At 43.7% G+C, this 19,896-nt stretch overlaps 1 protein-coding gene across 2 annotated transcripts; it reads left to right on the top strand.

The window, feature by feature from the left end:
- The first annotated feature begins 6,563 nt into the window (after positions 1 to 6,563).
- LOC133393390 (uncharacterized) lies at positions 6,564 to 18,560 on the top strand. 2 transcript variants are annotated; one of them, XM_061658217.1, is made up of 2 exons: positions 6,564 to 17,600; positions 18,120 to 18,560. In XM_061658217.1, the coding sequence occupies exon 1, from the start codon at positions 11,004 to 11,006 to the stop codon at positions 14,829 to 14,831; it is 3,828 nt and encodes a 1,275-aa protein (XP_061514201.1). In that variant the 5' UTR covers positions 6,564 to 11,003; the 3' UTR covers positions 14,832 to 17,600; positions 18,120 to 18,560. Both variants share the same exon structure in this region, with proteins under 2 accessions (XP_061514201.1, XP_061514202.1).
- Positions 18,561 to 19,896: the final 1,336 nt, after the last annotated feature.

Below are 19,896 nucleotides of genomic sequence, written 5' to 3'. Positions count from 1 at the left end.
TAGTGTTGGGTCAAGTAGCTCTTTTGCAAGAGCGGAGCGCACCGCTCTCGCTCTCTAAAGTGTGCCGTGCGCTTGAGGTAGCTCCGCACAGAGCGCTGCACACAGGAGCGATTGTGCGATGCGCTCCCAGGAGCGAACTTTCGCACCTCACGGAGCGCTGCACACAGGAGCGATTGTGCGATACGCTCCCAGGAGCGATTGTGCGATGCGTTCCCAGGAGCGAAATTTCGCACTTTAATGAGCGCTGCACGCAGGAACGATTGTGCGATGCGCTCCCAGGAGCGATTGTGCGATACGCTCCTCTCTCTCTTTCTCTCTCTCTTTCTCTCTCTATCTCTCTCTCTCTGTCTCTCTCTGTCTCTCTATCTGTTTCTCTCTCTCTCTCTCACTCTCTCTCCCTCTCTCTCTGTCTATCTCTCTCTTTCTCTCTCTATCTCTCTCTCTTTCTCTCTCTGTCTCTCTCTCTGTCTCTCTCTCTCACTCTCTCTTGCTCTCTCTCTCTGTCTCCCTCTGTCTCTATTGCTCTCTCTCTTTCTCTCTCTCTCTTTTTCTCTCTCTCTCTATCTCTCTCTCACTCTCTCTCCCCCTCTCTCTCTTTCTCTCTCTCTCTCTCTCTCTCTCTCTCTCTCTCTCTCTCTCAAGTGTATAGTGTGCTCGCACTGTGCGGAATGTACGAAAAGTGCGCGCACTGTGCGAAGTGTGCAAGTAAAGTGCGGAGTGCGCACGCACTGTGCGAAAAGTGCGAAGTGCGCACAGTGCGAAATGTGCACCGCACACTTCATTGTGCTACTTTACCCAACACTAGAATCCATAAATCATAAGCAAATATTTTCTTTCAAACAGGTGAGTAAAAATAATTGGCGCATTCCGCTCACATTCCGCAAGTTAAGGATTTATGCAAGCCATCATTTTCTGTGCGAAGCTTTCAAGCGCACATCTTCTAGCTCCTGCGTGCAGCTCTCCGTGAGGTGCGAAACTTCGCTCCTGGGAGCGCATCGCACAATCGCTCTTGCGTGCAGCGCTTAGTAAAGTGAGAAATTTCGCTCCTGGGAGCGCATCGCACAATCGCTCCTGGGAGCGCATCGCACAATCGCTCCTGGGAGCGCATCGCACAATCGCTCCTGGGAGCGCATCGCACAATCGCTCCTGTGTGCAGCGCTCCGTGCGGAGCTACCTGTTTTTCCTGTGGGCAGTGCGGGAGCGCGCACAATAAGAAGAGCGGAACGATTGAGGTACCTCTTTCGCTCTTGACCCAACACTACCTATAATGGTGGTATGGTTCCTATAAGCGAAAGGCCACGGGAGTGACAAAATGCTGACAAATTTTTCAAAATGTGAGCTTTTGTCACTTTTTTGAGCTTTTGTCAAAATTTTGTGACCTGGAGCAGCCAGGAAAAAGATTTGACAAAAGTTGACAAAATTTGACGTTCGTGAAAAAGCGTAAACAAACAGCTATTTGGCGCAGTTGTGACCCATTGTTATGATAATAATGCTAAAATGCATGATTCTAATTGATGTATGTACCTAGTTAGTGCTTCTTAAATAAAATATCGATGATATTCAGATGTTGGAGCTTTTTGTCGCTCTTGTGTATGTTTTTGGTGCGGCCACGAGAAAAGCTCTTTTTTGCAGTTGACAAGCAATTTTGACAAAGTTGAAAAATTTTTCAACATTTTTTCAGCTCCGTGGCCACGCGCTATATAGTCGTCGTATTGTGTTCCTATAGTGGTGGTAAACAAAGATGCCTCAAAACAGTGTATAATATCAATATAACTTAGTTTTGAAGCTGTTTTCGTATGAATAGCATGGATTATTGCCATAATAATGATATCTTTCGTAATTTGATCGTAAAAAATGTATGAATTTGGTTGATGAAAATATTGACTGAAGTACTGAATAACACCTGTCGTCAATCCATACTCAGAAGAGTTTGCTTGATTTGAAGTCGATTTTTCACTCAGCCAGATAAGCGAATTTTGGCCTTTGTTTCATAAATTACTTACAGAAAACTAATTTTTGTTGCTTATTTTAATGAAAACAGTACGACATGTCAAAAATGTCGTCAAAAAATGTAAAATTAGCTGTTTTTATTGATTTTAGAACTAGGACCACTATAGGAACATGCCTGTTTGGTGTACCTATAATTGCACTATCGTAAACAACACCTAAAAATACGTAAATATGGTCAAAAGCCAATGAATTTGAATAAAACAATATCATTTGATAACAATTATGTTAAAAAACTAATAATTGCATTGTTATGTGGTCATTTAGAACGTTAACAAGAATATGAGTATCGTTATGAAATCCCAACGATTTGGGAAAAATGTTGATACCTTTCACAAAATAATGGATTTTTCGGTCACTAAGAAACGGAATGGCCCCATTTCATTTTTAAATCCTTTGTAAAAGGCTAGATAACATTTCACACTATCATAAAAAACTTAACTACTGTTAATTTATCGTATGAGACGCATTTTAGTGCAATACCACCACTACTAGCACCACTATAGGTACGTTTACCCTATTTATTTCATACACAACCGACGGACCATCGTGTCTAATCGGCAACCTTATAATTAAATTAAGATATATATAACAATGATCATTTATGACATATAAATAGACCTCTAGCTAACATTAAATATGACGTAGACGCAATTTCTCCTTGAACGTAGATGTAGACATACTAAAATCGAACAAATCTAACACTTCATTGAACTCGAGGGACATACGTATAATAGGGTGTCCCTGGCTATGGTTGTTGCGGTTACGCGGTACACGGAGATGGAAATTGGATCTAAGAATCCGACAGGGAGCGAACAAATTGATGCTGGCTAGTAATGCCGGGGAATCGATCTCTCCGTTAAGGAGCCGGAATATGAAAAGGCATTGGGCGTTTTTACGTCGAGAGCAGAGTGGTTCAAGTCCGAGAAGCAGACACCGCTGATGGTAGGTGGGCCGAGCGTGGTGGGATTGCCATGGAAGGAGTCGAACCGCGTACCTGGTGATTCTCCGTTGAATGGCTTCGGGGCGGTTGATGTCACCAACACCAAGCGGGCACCAGATCGGGCAGCAGTACTCCAGGCACGACCTTACTATGGCACAGAAGATCGACTTGACGCACATGGGATCGGTAAACTCGCTACAGGTCCGCGTAATTAAACCAAGTAGCTGATTTCCCTTCGCAATAACGCTATCAATGTGAGGGCGACATGACATCTTCTGATCGAGTTGCACCCCCAGATCACGGATACATGTCGTGCGAGCCAAAGCCGTGTTGAGCATAGTGTATGTAAACGTGATGGGGTGACGGGCTCTGCTGAATGATATACACTGGCATTTATCAGCACACACTTGGAGGGCGTTTCTGCTGCACCAGCTATCCAGATTCTCAAAAATCGTTTGAAGGCGTACACAGTCACTGTCGTTTCTAACTGGAGCGAATATTTTTACATCGTCGGCGTACATTAGGTGTTGGCCTGGCGGTAAAACGAAAGATAGATCATTTATATAGATGAGGAAGAGTAGCGGTCCCAAATTACTCCCTTGAGGCACACCGGAGGAGCTGGTGAAGGAGTGAGAACGATGAGATCCTATGCTTATGTAGTACGAATGACCAGTTAAATATGAACGCAGCCAGGTGATGTGCCAGTCGAGGAAACCGAGTTGTTTTAGCTTCGAGAGTAGAATATCGTGAGAGATACTATCGAACGCAGCGCTGAAGTCGATATATACTGCATCAACTTGAGTACCACGATCCATGTTGTCGAAGCAGTAACTAACAAAATCAGCAAGATTTGTGGTGGAAGATCTCCTTGGGAGAAATCCATGCTGACTAGGGCTCATATAGTTTTGAACTGCTGTGAGTAGTGGATTGTATAGAATGAGCTCAAACACCTTTGCACAAGCGCATAGGGAAACAATGCCACGATAATTGCTAGCATGAAGTCGACTGCCTTTTTTATGGATAGGAATCATTCGCGCGTGTTTCCAGGACTCAGGATACGTGCCACGCATGAGGAAATCATTAAATATTTTGGCAAGAATGGGTGCGAGTGATTGACGGCAGAGCTTCAAAATGTATGCGGGAATATTGTCAGGTCCAGATGATGTAGATGGTTTTATATCGTTGAGTGTGCGCGCAATTAATGCTTCGTCAATTGTGGGTATCATAAAATCGATAGGTTTGCTCCAGAACCGTGTCAGCTTAGAAAACAGCTGCCTTTCAGTACGGCGAATGAAGGAGCGGTAGAGCACACGATTATGTCGATGAAAATTGTTCAGTGTATCGAAAAAAATTCTCCTATGCAGCGATGATCTCGTTCTACTGTAATCCGCGTAGGCTTTTGATTTTATTTTTTTCAGCCGTCTTAAAGATGCATTAGACCAATCGGGGCCAGACTTTCGTTGAACAACAGGAACGCAGGAATGAATCGCTGAGCGCATAAAAACGCTAAAGAAATCGGTGGCTTCGTCGATAGTGGCAAAGTTGGAGCAGTCAAAATTGCGGTCAAACGACACAATAAGAGCATTCATACGTTCCACATTCGTTTTGAAGAAATTTCTATTGACTATACTGCGAGTGTGACTGTTGGTGGTGTGGGATAGTTGTACGGGATAATAAATCATCATATCCAATGAAGGATGATGAAAGTCCTCACTGAGAAGTGGGATACTACAGTGTGTTACGTATGGGAGGGAGTTCTCTAGACCATCCACGGAGTGCAGCGGTGTGATTGAGTCGCACAAAATATTGGTTGCGGCAAGGTTTGCGAAGACCAGATCCAATTGACGCCTAGATTGATTTGCAATACCACTCAACTGAAATAATCCGGTACTATGCAACCCATCAACGAAATCGGTATAAGCCACGGAATTGCATAAAGGTGCATAATGCATGACAAAATAACATGGAGAGCAATCGGTGGCTTCTGATGTATTAGTCAGCTCCCATCTGATATCAGGTTTATTGAAATCTCCGAAGACGTGTAATAAATCGCTCTCTTTAATGCGGTTTGAAATTTCACGTACACTATCATGTAAAGGGTTCATCACTGCGGGGTCATTCGCATGACTAGGCGGAATGTAAACAACGACGATGTAAACAGAGACACCTGGCAGCAATGTTTTGATCCAAAGTTGTTCCAGTATGGTATTAGGCGATACGATTTCACATGTCGGTATTGAAGAGGAACATGCAATTAAAACACCCCCACCGCGTGAGAGGGCACTGTTGGAAAGATTCCTATCGCACCTGTAGATATGATAATGATCGTCAGTGAGGAGCGAAGGTATGGACTGAGTAAGCCAAGTCTCGGTGAGAATGATAAAATCATATTCTGATTCTGATAGCGCCAGGTGAATTTTGGTAGTAGATAGAGAGACTGGGATGAGCTGAGCGAGGTGCATCGCCGGATGCTATTCATCATGCTATTCAGCAAGATTGCTATTCATCCGACGGGCCAGCGTCAGCAGATTCATCAGTCCGTTTAGCGTTTCGCTTCGGTCTTTTTTTAGGCGCGGCTAAGCATTCGGGAGGCGACCTGGTAGGTGTGGTAGTGACAATCATTCGCTCATTAAGGTCCTGTTGTGGTTCGGTTGTAAACAAAGCTGCATCTGTGGTGGTTATATCATATGAAGTCGCAACAGGCTGCGCGGGCGGATCTGTATTGGCAGTTGGTATCGGAGTGCTCAATCCAAACCGTGGGAGAGGATTACGATAAGTGTCTGTAGTGAGAGTGACAGGGTGATCGAGTGTAGGTTGAAGCATCGAATTTGTATCGGCGGCTGCGAGAGCATTAGTGTTAATATTATTGGTCCGGTAGTCACGGAACTCACGGCACGTTAGAGCGGAGGGCCATGTCTCAGGTGAGAGAGCCTTGCTGCGTAGAGTGACTGGTATGCCCACCTTAAATGAGACGAATGAAATATTTCATTTATAAATTTGCAACAATTTTGAATGCGAAATATTTCACAGCCATGCGCTGTGAAATATGTTTGCAATTTGAGTTCCCGCTGCGCAAAGCGATCGAAAACTTCTCTATCTCAAACTGCAAACATATTACACAGCCCGTGGCTGTTTGGATTTGAAATTTGGGCAAATTTTTGGATTGAAATATTTCTTCGAGTCCAAGCGCTTTCCCTGACATTTCTGTTCGCTTTTTCGATCGCTTTTGGCAGAAAGCGATCGAAAATCCGAGCTACAAAACTGCTCGATTTTGTCGTGCGGGTTTGAGAAGTTTTCGATCGCTTTGCGCACCGGGACTTCAATCCAAAAATTTCAGCATTTAAAATTTTGAAATATTTGGTTTATAAATTTGCAACAATTTTGAATGCGAAATATTTCAAAGCCATGGGCTGAAATATGTTTGCAGTTTGAGTTGAGAAGTTTTCGATCGCTTTGCGCAGCGGGTATGCAGCTAGACGCCGATATCTATTTTTGGCTGGACAGTACAGTCGCCCTTTACTGGATTCAATCATCACCGTCGAAATGGAACACCTTTGTCGGCAATCGTGTGTCCAAAAAATACGCACAAAAAATACCGAATGCTTTACCAGTACAGCTATTTCCGAGTGGGATGTGATCGTTCTCACCGAAACCTGGCTCACCGATAGTTACCCATCTTTTCTATTGTTTTACAGCCACCGCTACAATACCTACCGATTGGATCGCTCTGCCATAAATAGTGATAAATGTATTGGTGGAGGGGTTCTCATTGCCACGAATATCAAATATGCGGCTTCGCTGTGCACTACTAATACATTATCAATTGAGTGTCTTTGGGTGCGTGTAAAAGTTTTGGATGTTTCCCTAGTCATCGGCTCATTCTACCTCCCGCCTGACCAAGCTGCCAACCCCGATGTTATAAATACTTTCTGTACTACGCTACATGAAACTAGGGAAAAATATAAAGACGATCATTTGATTATTCTCGGAGATTTCAATCAACCCTATCTTAAATGGATTACTCGGAACGATTTTCCTTCGCTTGACTTCAGCAACTCCCGAATACATCCTACCAGCCAAATTCTCCTCGATGAAATTAATTTGGCCGGCCTTCAGCAAGTTAATTCAATCACCAACTGTAACAATACTATACTTGATTTAATTTTTGCGGATGACCAGACCGTTGAACGATTGAGTCCATTAGAACTGAGTTTAGAATCCATAGTTGAACCTGATCCAAATCACCTTGCTCTACTTACCAGCTTCATGGTTCCGTAACAGAATTTGTCGTCTTCTGAGTCCCAGAACGGAGAGATTTGAACTTTAGACGTACGAAATTTGATAAATTAACAATAGCGCTAACTCAAACCAATTGGGAATTATTAAAGTCTAACCACGATATCAACGATAGCGTGTTAAGCTTTACAAATCATCTAAATGGATTATTCGAACAGTTTGTTCCCTGCTTTAATCCTCCATCGAAACCACCGTGGGCTAGTAATTCACTACGCGTCGCCAAACGCCGGAGATCTAATGCCCAACAAAAACTGCGCAGTCTTCGAAATAGCACCAACCAAGCAAACTTTGCTCGCGCTGCTCGGATTTACAAACAGTTAAACCGTTTTGCGTATGCTGACTACGTTAGAAAGATCGAATTCAGATTCAAAAAGGATCCACTTGCATTCTGGAAATTCATACGAAATAAGAAATCCTGCGACTTTCTTCCAGCTGTAATGAACTTCAAGGGAAACATCATTTCGGGTGAAGATGACCTCTGCAAGGGTTTTGCAGAACATTTCGCTTCCGTGTACACCTGCAATTCTTCGAAACCTCTCAACCTATCTTCAGCACTTTCCGCAATCAACGACGCAGTTGACTTATCCACATCTATTATCAGTGAAGATGAGGTCGATGCTGCCATATCGCAACTGAAGCTTTCGTATGCCTCTGGGCCGGACAACATTCCCAGTGCAATTCTTATTCACTGTAAGGCTGCTCTTTTGCCTATTCTGACTCAACTTTTCAACAAATCCTTACAGTCGAAATGCTTCCCGCAAATATGGAAATCTTCTTACATGTTTCCTGTCTTTAAAAAAGGAGACAAATCTGATATGTGTAATTATCGCGGAATCTCTATGTTATGTGCCTGTAGTAAGCTGTTTGAAAAAGTTATGTTCCGCCACATGTCCTACGCTTTCCTGCCTGTTATATCTGTTATGCAGCACGGCTTTATGTTTAAACGTTCGATTGAAACTAACCTGCTTCATTTGCTTCAATTTTGATACTCCAATATTGACAAGGGCCTCCAGGTTGATGTCATTTATACCGACTTCTGCGCTGCATTTGACAAGGTCAACCAATACTTATTGCTTGCTAAATTATTAAAATATGGTGTACACTCAAATTTTTTAGCATGGTTAGAAAGCTACCTAATGAACCGTTGCATTAATGTAAAAATTGGAAAAACTTTTTCTGACCCTTTCTGTAACTTTTCTGGTGTTCCACAAGGAAGCATATTATGGCCATTATGATTTATTGTATTTATTAACGATATTGTGTTTGCTGTTTCCAGCGTCAATGTTTTACTATATGCAGACGATCTTAAGATGTTCCTTGCTATTGAAAATTCAAATCACTGCGAAATACTTCAAGATTCCGTAAACCGTTTTTTGACGTAGTGCCATGATAACGAAATGTTTGTGAATATACAAAAATGTAACTGCATTACTTTCTCTAAGAAAAGGATTCCAATAACTTTTAATTACAAAATAGGTCAAGACAGTGTGCCGCGGTCATCTGTAGTTCGTGATTTAGGAATAATGTTAGACAGTAAACTTATATTATCGTGCCATTTCCACACAATCCTCTCAAAAGCATTAAATATGTTAGGTTTTATTCTACGTGCTTCTTCCGACTTTAAAGATCCTTTCTGTCTTAAATCGTTATACTGTGCCCTAGTCCGTCCTATACTAGAATTTGCTTGCGTTGTTTGGTGTCCAAACCAAGTGACCTATATAGACATGATAGAAAAAGTTCAGAAAAAGGTGACGCGCTATGTTTTATCGTCTTCCTTGGTCAAACCAAATGCCACGCCCCCCGTACCATGTCAGGTGTCAGTTATTTGGTCTCGAAACTTTAGAACACAGGAGAAAGAATGCTCAATGTATTTTCATGCATAAATTATTAAATGGGCTTATTGATGCACCTGAAATTTTAAATCTGTTCAGCTTTTCTGCACCTACTAGGGATCTTTGAAGCAGGTCTTTAATCAGGATCCCATTTCGATCTTCTTCATTTGGCGCTAACGACCCTTTAATTTGAATGTGTGTCAGCTACAATAGACTTGAATCATCTGCAGATTTTTATATCCCTGTTTCTCACCTTCGTCAGTTGTAAAGGGCTAGTGTTGTTTATGTTTAAGTTGTTTACTAAATAAGAATTTGTATCTGTTATTTAGGCCTATTGCCCGATAACGTAAATAAATAACTAATAATAATAATAATAATAAAATACAACAAGCCACTAGCAGTTGTACATGGAGCCACATAAACGGCCAAGAAAATCCTGCAGATCATGTTTCACGGGGATTAACTGCAAGCGAACACGTCAACTGTGACCTTTGGTGGAATAGCCCGCCATGGCTCCAACTAGATCAAGAGCAATGGCCCAATGTTGCGAAGTTTTCTGACTACCACAAATTGCTACGAGTAGTTGCATATTGCTTTCGAATGAGAACTAAACGTGATTCTTCGCAAGAAACTGTCGTTATTAGCACAGACGAATTATGGAAAGCAGAAATCAGAATCTTGCAAGTGGTTCAAAGAGATATCTTTGAAAAAGAATGGACTCAGCTCCGTCAAAACAGTCCTGTTTCCAACAAATCCAGACTAAAATGGTTCCATCCGTTTCTTTGCGATGATAATCTTATTCGTATTGGTGTCGTATTCGTATACGTTTATCAAAATCTAATCAACCATTTGAAAGCAAACATCAAATATTGCTATCAGCAGGTCATCCTCTGGCAGAAATGCTGATTAGATACTTGCCGCACCGCAACTATTGATCACCATCCTTCGTCAAAGGTATTGGGTCATAGGGGCCAGATCCCTAGCTAAACGCATTTGCCAAGAATCCGCACCTTGTTGTCCTGCTCGTCCTCGGCTGCTAGAACAATTTATGGCAGAACTACCAACTTCACGCATAACACCAAGCCGACCATTCTCAATAGTGGGAGTGGATTATTGGGGTTGTTGCTGCGAATCGTAAACAAATAGAGAACTGTCACCGCGGCTGACAGCAAAACATTCAGCGTTTTAAGTATTTTTGATTCCTACGAAGAAGTGAATACTATATCGCAACGCGATTAGTTCGGGAGCTAACAAGCTTTAAAAAAGTTTTTTTTGCAATAAGTGCAAAGATTTTTATCGCGAATATCTAAAATCAAAGTGCCGGGAGTGATATTTTTCGAGTGTTAGTGCATCCGAGAAAATGTCCCAGCAAGCGATGAAAATCACCGGTGCAGCGACTGACCTCGATAATGCACCGCAAGTGCGGAGTGATGTGGGAGAAAAGACCGCTACCGCGGCAACAGCCAAAGTTACTCGACCCAAGAGCGAGAGGCTAATGGCGGCTAAGGCCAGCCAAAATCGGGATATAGCAGCCACGCAAGTGTTGGCAAGCGAAAAGCGCGAGGATAAACCTCTCCACCCGAATGATGAGTCTTGCTCATCCCAACACGGCCGCAAAGCAAGTTTGTCGAAGCATGAACAAGTTTCGACGTCTTCAAGATGCTCAGCATTAGAACGTCGCGTAAACGAAGAGAGAGCAGAGGAGCATAATGCTGCCAGCGATAAAGGCATACGGGAGTCCCACAATCCCAACAAGGAACCAGGATCGTCTTTGGGTCCTAGTAAGGCTACGTCATCCAAGCATGGGCGTTCATCTGTGTCGTCCAAGCGCTCAGCCTTAGAACGCCTAGTGAGAGAACAAGCCCTACAGGTGAAGTTGCTGATGGCTGAGAAAGAAAAAATGATGGCAGAGAAAGAAAAAAACGATGGCGGAAGCAGTATTGAAGTGCAAGTTTGCCGCCTTGGAACTGCAGCACGAGACGCAAAGGAATAACCTCGAAGAGGTCGACGGCGGTTCCGAATACTCTGCGGGCATCATTCAGGGGTTAGTGTTGAGTGGTCAAGACGAAAACGAACAAGAATCCATCTTGAGAGCAAAAACGGCGGAGTGGGTACAGGCCCAATCGAAGATTTTTTTACCGCAAGCGTGTTCCAGCGTTGAACCTGTGCAACAAGAAGTTACACGCGATAAGGAAGTAGCTGCTTTGGATTGGAAACCCTCCGACCACATCGCAGCTAGGCAGGTATGGCCGAAAAAACTCCCTACCTTTTCAGGTAAGCCACGAGAGTGGCCAAAGTTCTACAACTGCTACGTCGAATCGACAAAAGCTTGTGGACTTTCTCCAACGGAAAACATGGCCAGGCTGGAAGAATGCCTTAGTGGACCCGCACGTGATGCCGTCGAAGGATGGCTCGATAGTCCGACGTCAGTAGAGATGGTCATGAAGACACTTCAGAGACTGTACGGACGGCCTTCACTTGTGGTGAAGGATTTACTCGAGAAGGTACAGCGAACCCCAGCACCGAGGCCGGAACATCTAGATGAGCTAATCACGTTCGGCCTAACAGTGTTACATCTGTGCAACCATCTAGCCAACGCGGATCTGGTACACTACCTTTCAAATCCTGAGCTACTTGAGGAGATGGTAGAGAAGCTGCCCGTAACAAGGAAGTTAGAGTGGGTACGATTTAGTGAAAGTTACCATCTACCAACCCTGAAGGAATTTGGAGTCTTCATGGACAAACTGGTAGAGGAAGCCTGTGTTGTAACCAGATACACTCCACCCAAACCTCACACACATCGAACGGTACACCGCTCAAATGTACATAGCCTATCCCACGAGCCACCAACACCTGTCGTTGAGTCAAACACAACACCTTGCCGGATGTGTAAAAACACTAGCCATAAGTTGAGGCAATGTGAAGCATTTAGGCACATGTCTCCACCGGATCGCTTGGTAGCGGTTAACCAAATGAAGCTTTGTCGAAACTGCCTTGCTAACCACGGAACGAATCCCTGCAAATCGAGATACTCCTGCGGCGTTCCGGGATGCGGTCAACGACACCATAGCTTGCTGCACCAGCCGAGGGAAGGGGCAACCGCCCAGCCAGCACAGTTGCAGACACACCACCACGTGGCGAAAACAACACTGTTCCGTGTAGTACCTGTTACCATCCACAATGGAGATAAGCAAATCGATACCCACGCTTTCTTAGACGAGGGGTCATCGTTGACACTAGTGGAAGCATCTTTAGCAGCAAGTCTTGGCATTGAAGGAGAATCGGAGCCATTGGAGTTAAACTGGACCGCCAACGTGAAGCAGAGGGAAGATTCATCGCAGCGCATCAGCATGGAGATCTCGGCACGTGGGGGAGAGCGGCGCTATTTAATAGCGGCCGCTCATACAGTGAAACAGCTAAGTCTCCCAAAACAACAGGTTGATTTTAATTCACTGATAAGTGACTATTACTACTTGCAGGGTCTACCAGATGAACAACGAGTGGATGGATTTCCGAGAATCCTGATAGGCCTGGAAAACGTCGACCTGATGGCACCACTGGAAACCCGATCCGGCCAGCCAGGGCAACCGATCGCCGTAAAATCCGTGCTAGGATGGGCGGTCTACGGCCCTCATGCGACTAACAACGCGAGAAGCCAACCGGCGGCCAGCTACGTACACAGTGTTCAGCAGCAGCAAATCGACGATAGCGACACAACAACTCGTGCGACTAACACCGCGAGAAGCCAACCGACGGTTAGCTTCGTACACAGCGTTCAGCAGCAGCAAATCGACGATAGCGACACAACGTTAAACGAAATGCTCCGTCAATACTTCACACTAGAAGAAGCGGCCGTAACCAACTACAGCGAATTTCTGCCAGAAAAGCGAGAAATAGTGCGAGCCAGACAACTACTTGAAAGTACCACCGAGCGGCGGAACGATCATTTCGAAACTGGTCTGCTATGGAAATCTGATGACGTAATTCTTCCTGATAGCATAGCAATGGCCACGAAGAGGCTATACGCTCTAGAGCGAAAACTGGACAAGAATGAAGAGCTGAAGCAGATCGTACACGAGCAAATGCGTATGTATATAGAAAGAGGCTACGCACACCAAGCGACAGAAGAAGAATTGGCTACCGCAAATCCCAACCGCATCTGGTACCTACCATTAAACGTTGTTGGGCACCCACATAAACCTGATAAAAAACGCCTCGTTTGGGACGCAGCAGCGAAAGTCCAAGGGGTATCCCTTAACTCAGTCCTTCTGAAGGGTCCAGATCTGCTAGCTATGCTCCCCGAAGTGTTGTGTAATTTTAGACAGAGAAAGATTGCCTTCGGAGGAGACATAGAAAAGATGTTCCATCAACTACGAATCCGACCGGAAGAAACTCACAGCCAACGGTTCTTGTTTCGGTTTGATAAAAATAGGAATCCGGATATCTATTTGATGGATGTTGCAACATTTGGTGCAACGTGTTCCCCATGTTCTGCACAATATGTCATGCATCGCAATGCTGACGAACATGCCTCAAACTACCCAAACGCTGCAAGTGCCATCAAACGTTCCACCTACATGGACGACTATTTTGACAGCTGCGATACAAGGGAGGAAGCGATAGAACGCATAACGCAAGTCAGGTATATCCACTCCCAAGCAGGGTTTAACATGAGGAATTGGGTATGCAACGATTCTTCTGTGCTTAAGGCTACAGAAGAAAACAATGTAAATGTAAAACCCGTCGTCATAAACCTAAGCGACACCGGCAGTAACACCAGAGTGCTGGGAATGGTTTGGGACCCTATTGCCGACGTATTTCGATTCTCCTCTTCATGGCATAAAGAATTAGTACCCTACGTAATGGAAGGAAAACGACCTACAAAAAGAACTGCCCTTAGAGTCATTATGAGCCTTTTCGACCCTCTGGAACTGCTAGCCCCAATCCTCATTCACGGTCGCATGATAATGCAAGATTTGTGGCGAGTCGGTATAGACTGGGATGCAGAAATGAGTGAGCCAGAGTTTCTCAAGTGGCAGAAATGGGTGGGTCTACTACCGGCAGTTGAACGACTGGAAATACCCAGATGTTACCTTGGCGATATGTGTTCGAAGTTGAGTACATTACAGCTACATGTTTTCACAGACGCAAGTGAAATTGGGTATGGATGCGTCGCGTACTTGCGGGCCGAAGAACAAGGCCGCATACATTGTTCCCTAATCATGGCACGTAGCAAAGTAGCTCCCGTAAAATATCAATCTGTACCCAGAATGGAACTACAAGCAGCACTTTTGGGAGCGAGGTTAATGCGAACTATTGTGGACAGCCATACGCTTCCGATCAACGAGAAGTATATCCACACAGACTCAGAGGTAGTACTGGCATGGGTTAGATCTCCCTCTAGAGATTTCAAACAATTTGTCGCTTGTAGGATCGGCGAGATTCTTTCGCTAACTGAGCCGTCAATGTGGCGACATGTTCCTACGAAAGACAATTCGGCCGATTGTTTAACGAAATGGGGAAAAGAAACTCAGCTAGAGTCAAATAGCCGCTGGTTCAATGGACCAGCATTCCTCTACCTTCCACCATCGAAATGGCCAATGCAAAAAAAGGTAGAAGAGACCCTAGAAGAGCGAAGAACTGCCCACCTATTAACGCATCATCAAATTGGCGAACAACCCTTCATAAAGGTAGAACGTATTTCTAAGTGGAAAGTACTACTACGAACTGTGGCAATGTTTTTCGATTTGTAGCTAATTGCCGACGCAGGGCAAACAATCTACCACTTGAGACCATACCAGCAACACAAAGACAAGCACAGCATATAAAGCGAAATGTGCTATCACACCAAGTCCCAGTTAAAGCTGAAGAATATAGTAAGGCAGAACAAGTGTTGTGGCGCATGGTCCAGCAAGAATGCTACCCAAATGAAGTAAACCTTCTGAATGGAGATAAAAAGCAGCAAACCCTACCAACTAAAACCATCCTTCACTCATTAACGCCCATGGCAGACGAATATGGTGTGATACGCGTCGATGGTCGTACAGCAAACGCAGAATATACTGCATTCGACACGCGTTTTCCTATCATCTTACCAAAGCAACACCGCGTAACCTGCTTGTTGATAGAAGATTACCACCATAGACTGGGACATGGAAACCGAGAAACGGTTGTAAACGAGGTCCGTCAGCGTTTTCATATACCAAATTTGCGGGCACTAGTTGATAGAGTAGCAAAAGACTGCCAACGCTGCAAAATAGCAAAAAGTAAGCCATACACTCCTAGAATGTCTCCCCTACCCGTGGAACGACTCACCGCATGGGTACATCCTTTTAGCTACGTCGGGGTCGACTTTCTAGGACCGGTCGACGTCACGAACGGTAGGCGTAACGAAAAGCGATATGTGGCAGTGTTTACCTGCCTCGTTACACGAGCCGTGCACCTTGAGATGGTGTACAGCCTCTCAACCGACGCCTGCATCATGGCCATACGGCGATTTGTTGCACGTCGAGGTACACCTATAGAGATTTTCTCTGATAATGGCACCAATTTTGTGGGAGCGAGCAACATCCTAAAACAAGAGATATCGTCAACAATTTATAAATGTGCCGATACATTTACCAATTCCTGCACAAGTTGGTCCTTCAATCCGCCATCTGCACCACACATAGGAGGTGTCTGGGAGCGCATGGTGCGAAGCGTGAAAGCAGCTATGCGCACTCTAAACGATGGTCAACGGTTGAATGATGAGATATTGTTGAGCGTGTTAGCTGACTCGGAGAATTTGATCAATTCCAGGCCGTTGACATATACGTCGCTTTCGTCAGATGTAGAATCCATCACACCAAACCACTTTCTACTCGGAAGTTCAGCAGGCGCTCAGACACATATGCGCTTCTGTCCGAGTATAACACAAGCACTTAGACACAGCTACAAGAGGTCACAGCAGTTGTCCTACCACTTATGGGATCGTTGGGTAAAAGAATACTTCCCATCGCTAAACAAACGGCCAAAGTGGCACGACGACCAGGTTCAACTAAAGGAAGGCGATTTGGTGTTTGTAATTGAGGGAGATCGAAAAGAATGGACTAGGGCAGTAGTCGAAGAAGTCCATGCAGGACGAGACGGGCGGGTAAGACAAGCGATTGTTCGTACAGCAACCGGAAAACAACTGAAGCGACCCACGGTAAAGTTAGCTGTATTAGATGTGGAAATTAAGGAATCCGAAAAGGAGAGAGATATTGCACAGCTAAAGTAGAAGATAGTTTACGGATCGCGAGAGCACATGGAAAAGTGAACACGGTATGACAGCAAGCTTGACGGGTAACCAGTTCACGGGGTGGGGTGTTGCTGCGAATCGTAAACAAATAGAGAACTGTCACCGCGGCTGACAGCAAAACATTCAGCGTTTTAAGTATTTTTGATTCCTACGAAGAAGTGAATACTATATCGCAACGCGATTAGTTCGGGAGCTAACAGGGGTCCCATCGGTCTATCACCCATTCATCGCCGTGCATCATCTGGTAAAGCATTTGTAGCTGTCTTTATTTTTTCCGCTACAAAGGCCGTTCATCTCGAGCTCGTCATAAACCTTACCACAGTTAAATTCATCCAAGCATTTCGTCGTTTCGTTGCTTGTCGTGGGTTATGCAGTGACCAAGGTTATTAGACTCTATACAGGTTACGGCAATAGCCCGTTTTGGCCGATTTCCAATAAAAAAATGAATGAAAATTTTGACAGACAAATTGGAATGGTTTGTTTACAATTGGACTGGTTTGTTTACAATTTATCTGGATTGCAATCGTGCAATGGTATAGTGTTTGGTGTTAAATTTTGCATGTTTTAATTTATTTAATTATTTTGTAATTTTATAATTACTAATTTTGTGATAAATTAACAGTTGTGACAAGGGAGAAATCGAGTAAGTGAGAATCCAAGACATGAGCTCATCGCGTGTTGGCCAACATTAGAACCTGGCAGGCACGGAAACATGGAGACATGTCCTTCCATTTGGCACAGGTGCTCTCGGGACATGGCTTTTTCTGGGAGTACTTATGTATCAAGGGTTTCACGTCGTCCCCGGACTGCCAGTGGTGTGTCGGTGTACCAGAGGATGCAGAACATGTGATGTTCGAGTGTCCCCGTTTTGCTATTGTCCGACAGGAGCTGCTTGGCGAGGGTGGCCCAGATCCGGTTCGTCCAGATACTCTTCAGCAGCATATGTTGCGAGACCAAGCCACCTGGAGTCGTATCAGTGAAGCCGCTCGACAAATAACTGTAGAATTGCAGCGTTCCTGGGATGCGGAAAGGGTCAATCGCGCAGCTGAGGACATGGCTCAACGCGAGGCCGAGCTGGAGGAAATTACGGCACATAGAGCGGAGGTGGTTGCCGCTCGTAATAATCGACGTTATGCGAGACGTAGAGAGCAGCGTGCGCGGGAAAGAGAGGAATGCAGGGGGCGGACGGTCCCCTTCCCCTCTACCGTCACCATCTACCGCTTCCCGACGTGAGGCGAATCGGGTAAGAATGAGTCTGTACCGACAGCGACACCGGTCAACGAGCATGCTGGGGCAATTGTTCGACGAAAAGGAACGACCCGAATATTGCATCGGAGGAAGACGATGACGGCCGAGTAATTGAGGGAAGCTCAGACCGACCGTCTGTTGAGGGGTCTGTTGATGTTTGTACAAAATAACGATGATAGTATTAATATAACAAGTCCGTATGTTGAAAAAAAGGCAATAGGGTAACGCACATCATGCATTATCAATGATTCCGCACCGCAAGTGGAGCGGGTGTGCTAGATCGGAGTCGGAAACAAATCCGACCCGAGGAAGTAAGGACTTCTAGTTGACTCGAATGATTAGTAGTTGTAAGAAAGCATAAGCGGCTCCGACCCGTTGGTGCAGCGAGTTTGGGTCAGATCAAAGTAGGTTCAATATCCGATCCGTACTCGCTGCACCAATGGGTCGAAATCGGTTATGCTTTCTCGTATCTAACGAAATCGTTGCACCTACTACATCTATTTGTACGTTTCAGGTTGACCCGCACGACTCCGGGATGCTTCGGATTGCTCCGACCCGGTGAGTTCCAGTTGTCCCGGCTTTCACTAGTTGTGTATGGAAGAACGTGCGTGAGTTGTTGGATCGCTGACCAAGGAGTAGGAGAAGGAGGTAAAAATGAGTTAATGTTTAACGAGCCCGTTGTAACAATAATAATTAGAAAATAAACTTCAAATATATTTGTGTTTGTCGGAAGCATTTATGAAATACGATTTCCCTCGATAAGGTTGACAAAGTGTTATTTTTATAACTTTCGTCACAACAATTTACGCAATCACAAAATATTATTTAAATAAACACTATGTACAAAACATGTTAATACTCATACTGTACGGGCCGCACACCAGCCACACCGTGCACCCCTACCGAGAGCATCTACTTGATCTACCTTTGAACACACTCTTTTGTCTGCCGTGCAATGCACTCGTCTCACACAAATGTGGGGATTTGTCACCTATGATGATGTGGAACCCACCACAAATGCTTCAAACATCCTTTTCGCTCTGATGTTGTAATTGACTCGAGAATAAATGAAATGGACCCCCGCCGTTGTTTAACACTAGCAGCTGCCGAGACGACATTTATCTCTCGTCTTTTCGCTCTAGCACTTAAATTAAGCTGTACCCTGTAGAGTTGAGTACCAGAAGAACTCAGGAGTGTAGAATGATCGTGAGCGATATGAGAGACTGAGGCAGACGAGAGAGGAGAAATGAGAGCGGAAGGAGAGATCCCTTTCAACAATCTCAGAGAGAGTTTGTATGGAAACCCAAGCGGCATCGCTGAGAGAGAATTGAGCTTTTCCCGTTGTTTCCCCCCCTGACATACCCACGAACGGTGTGTTTGTTTCTACGCGATGCGTTATTCTCTGTTGTTGTTGTTGCTTTTAACACTGTTACCACAAGAGCTTGAAGCAAGAAGCGTTTCACACCATCACCGTCTCACCTAGACTTTGGTGTTGTGATGCGTTTATTTGTACCCCCGCCCCTATGTTCTTCTTACCCGTACCACGCACCCCATACATTCTGACTTAGAATTCAAAGCAAAGCGAAATGGTCTAACTGAATTTGGAAAAGATGAGTGATGGATATTTCATTACGATTCAGATCACATATGTTAAAAACAAAATTAACAGAAACTTGAACTAAAATTTAATGAAAAAATTAAAGGTTTCCGGCATCGGTATAATATGGTATAATATAAAAAATAATGATATTAACAAGTTATATGTAATATATATAATATATAATATATATACCATATGAATTAATGTATATATAAGTATATATATATAAACACACACACACACACACACACATATATATATATATATATATATATATATATATATATATATATATATATATATATATATATATATATATATATATATATATATATATTTATATATCTATATATATATGTATATATTTATATATATATATATATATATATATATATATATATATATATACATATATATATATTTATATATATATATATATATATATATATATATATATATATATATATATATATATATATATATATATATATATATATATATATATATATATCTATATTTATATATGTTTGTGTATTTATTTTTTATTTGTGTGTATAGCGTTGTGGGTTCTGTATTCGGATGTAAACAAAAACACACACACTTTTTTTTTAATTTCGATGCACATTGTCCAGTACAACGATAAAATGTATTTTATTTAGCTATTATTCAATACTTACATGCCCCAATACAT

Source organism: Anopheles gambiae, chromosome 3 (genome assembly GCF_943734735.2).
Source record: "Anopheles gambiae chromosome 3, idAnoGambNW_F1_1, whole genome shotgun sequence".
Classification (NCBI taxonomy): Eukaryota; Metazoa; Arthropoda; class Insecta; order Diptera; family Culicidae; genus Anopheles; species Anopheles gambiae.
This window is presented reverse-complemented; position numbering and strand designations above follow the sequence as displayed.

What these genes read in the sequence shown, in the direction of transcription:
- LOC133393390 (XM_061658217.1), top strand. Translation starts at nt 11,004, where the DNA reads ATGGCGGAAGCAGTATTGAAGTGCAAGTTTGCCGCCTTGGAACTGCAG.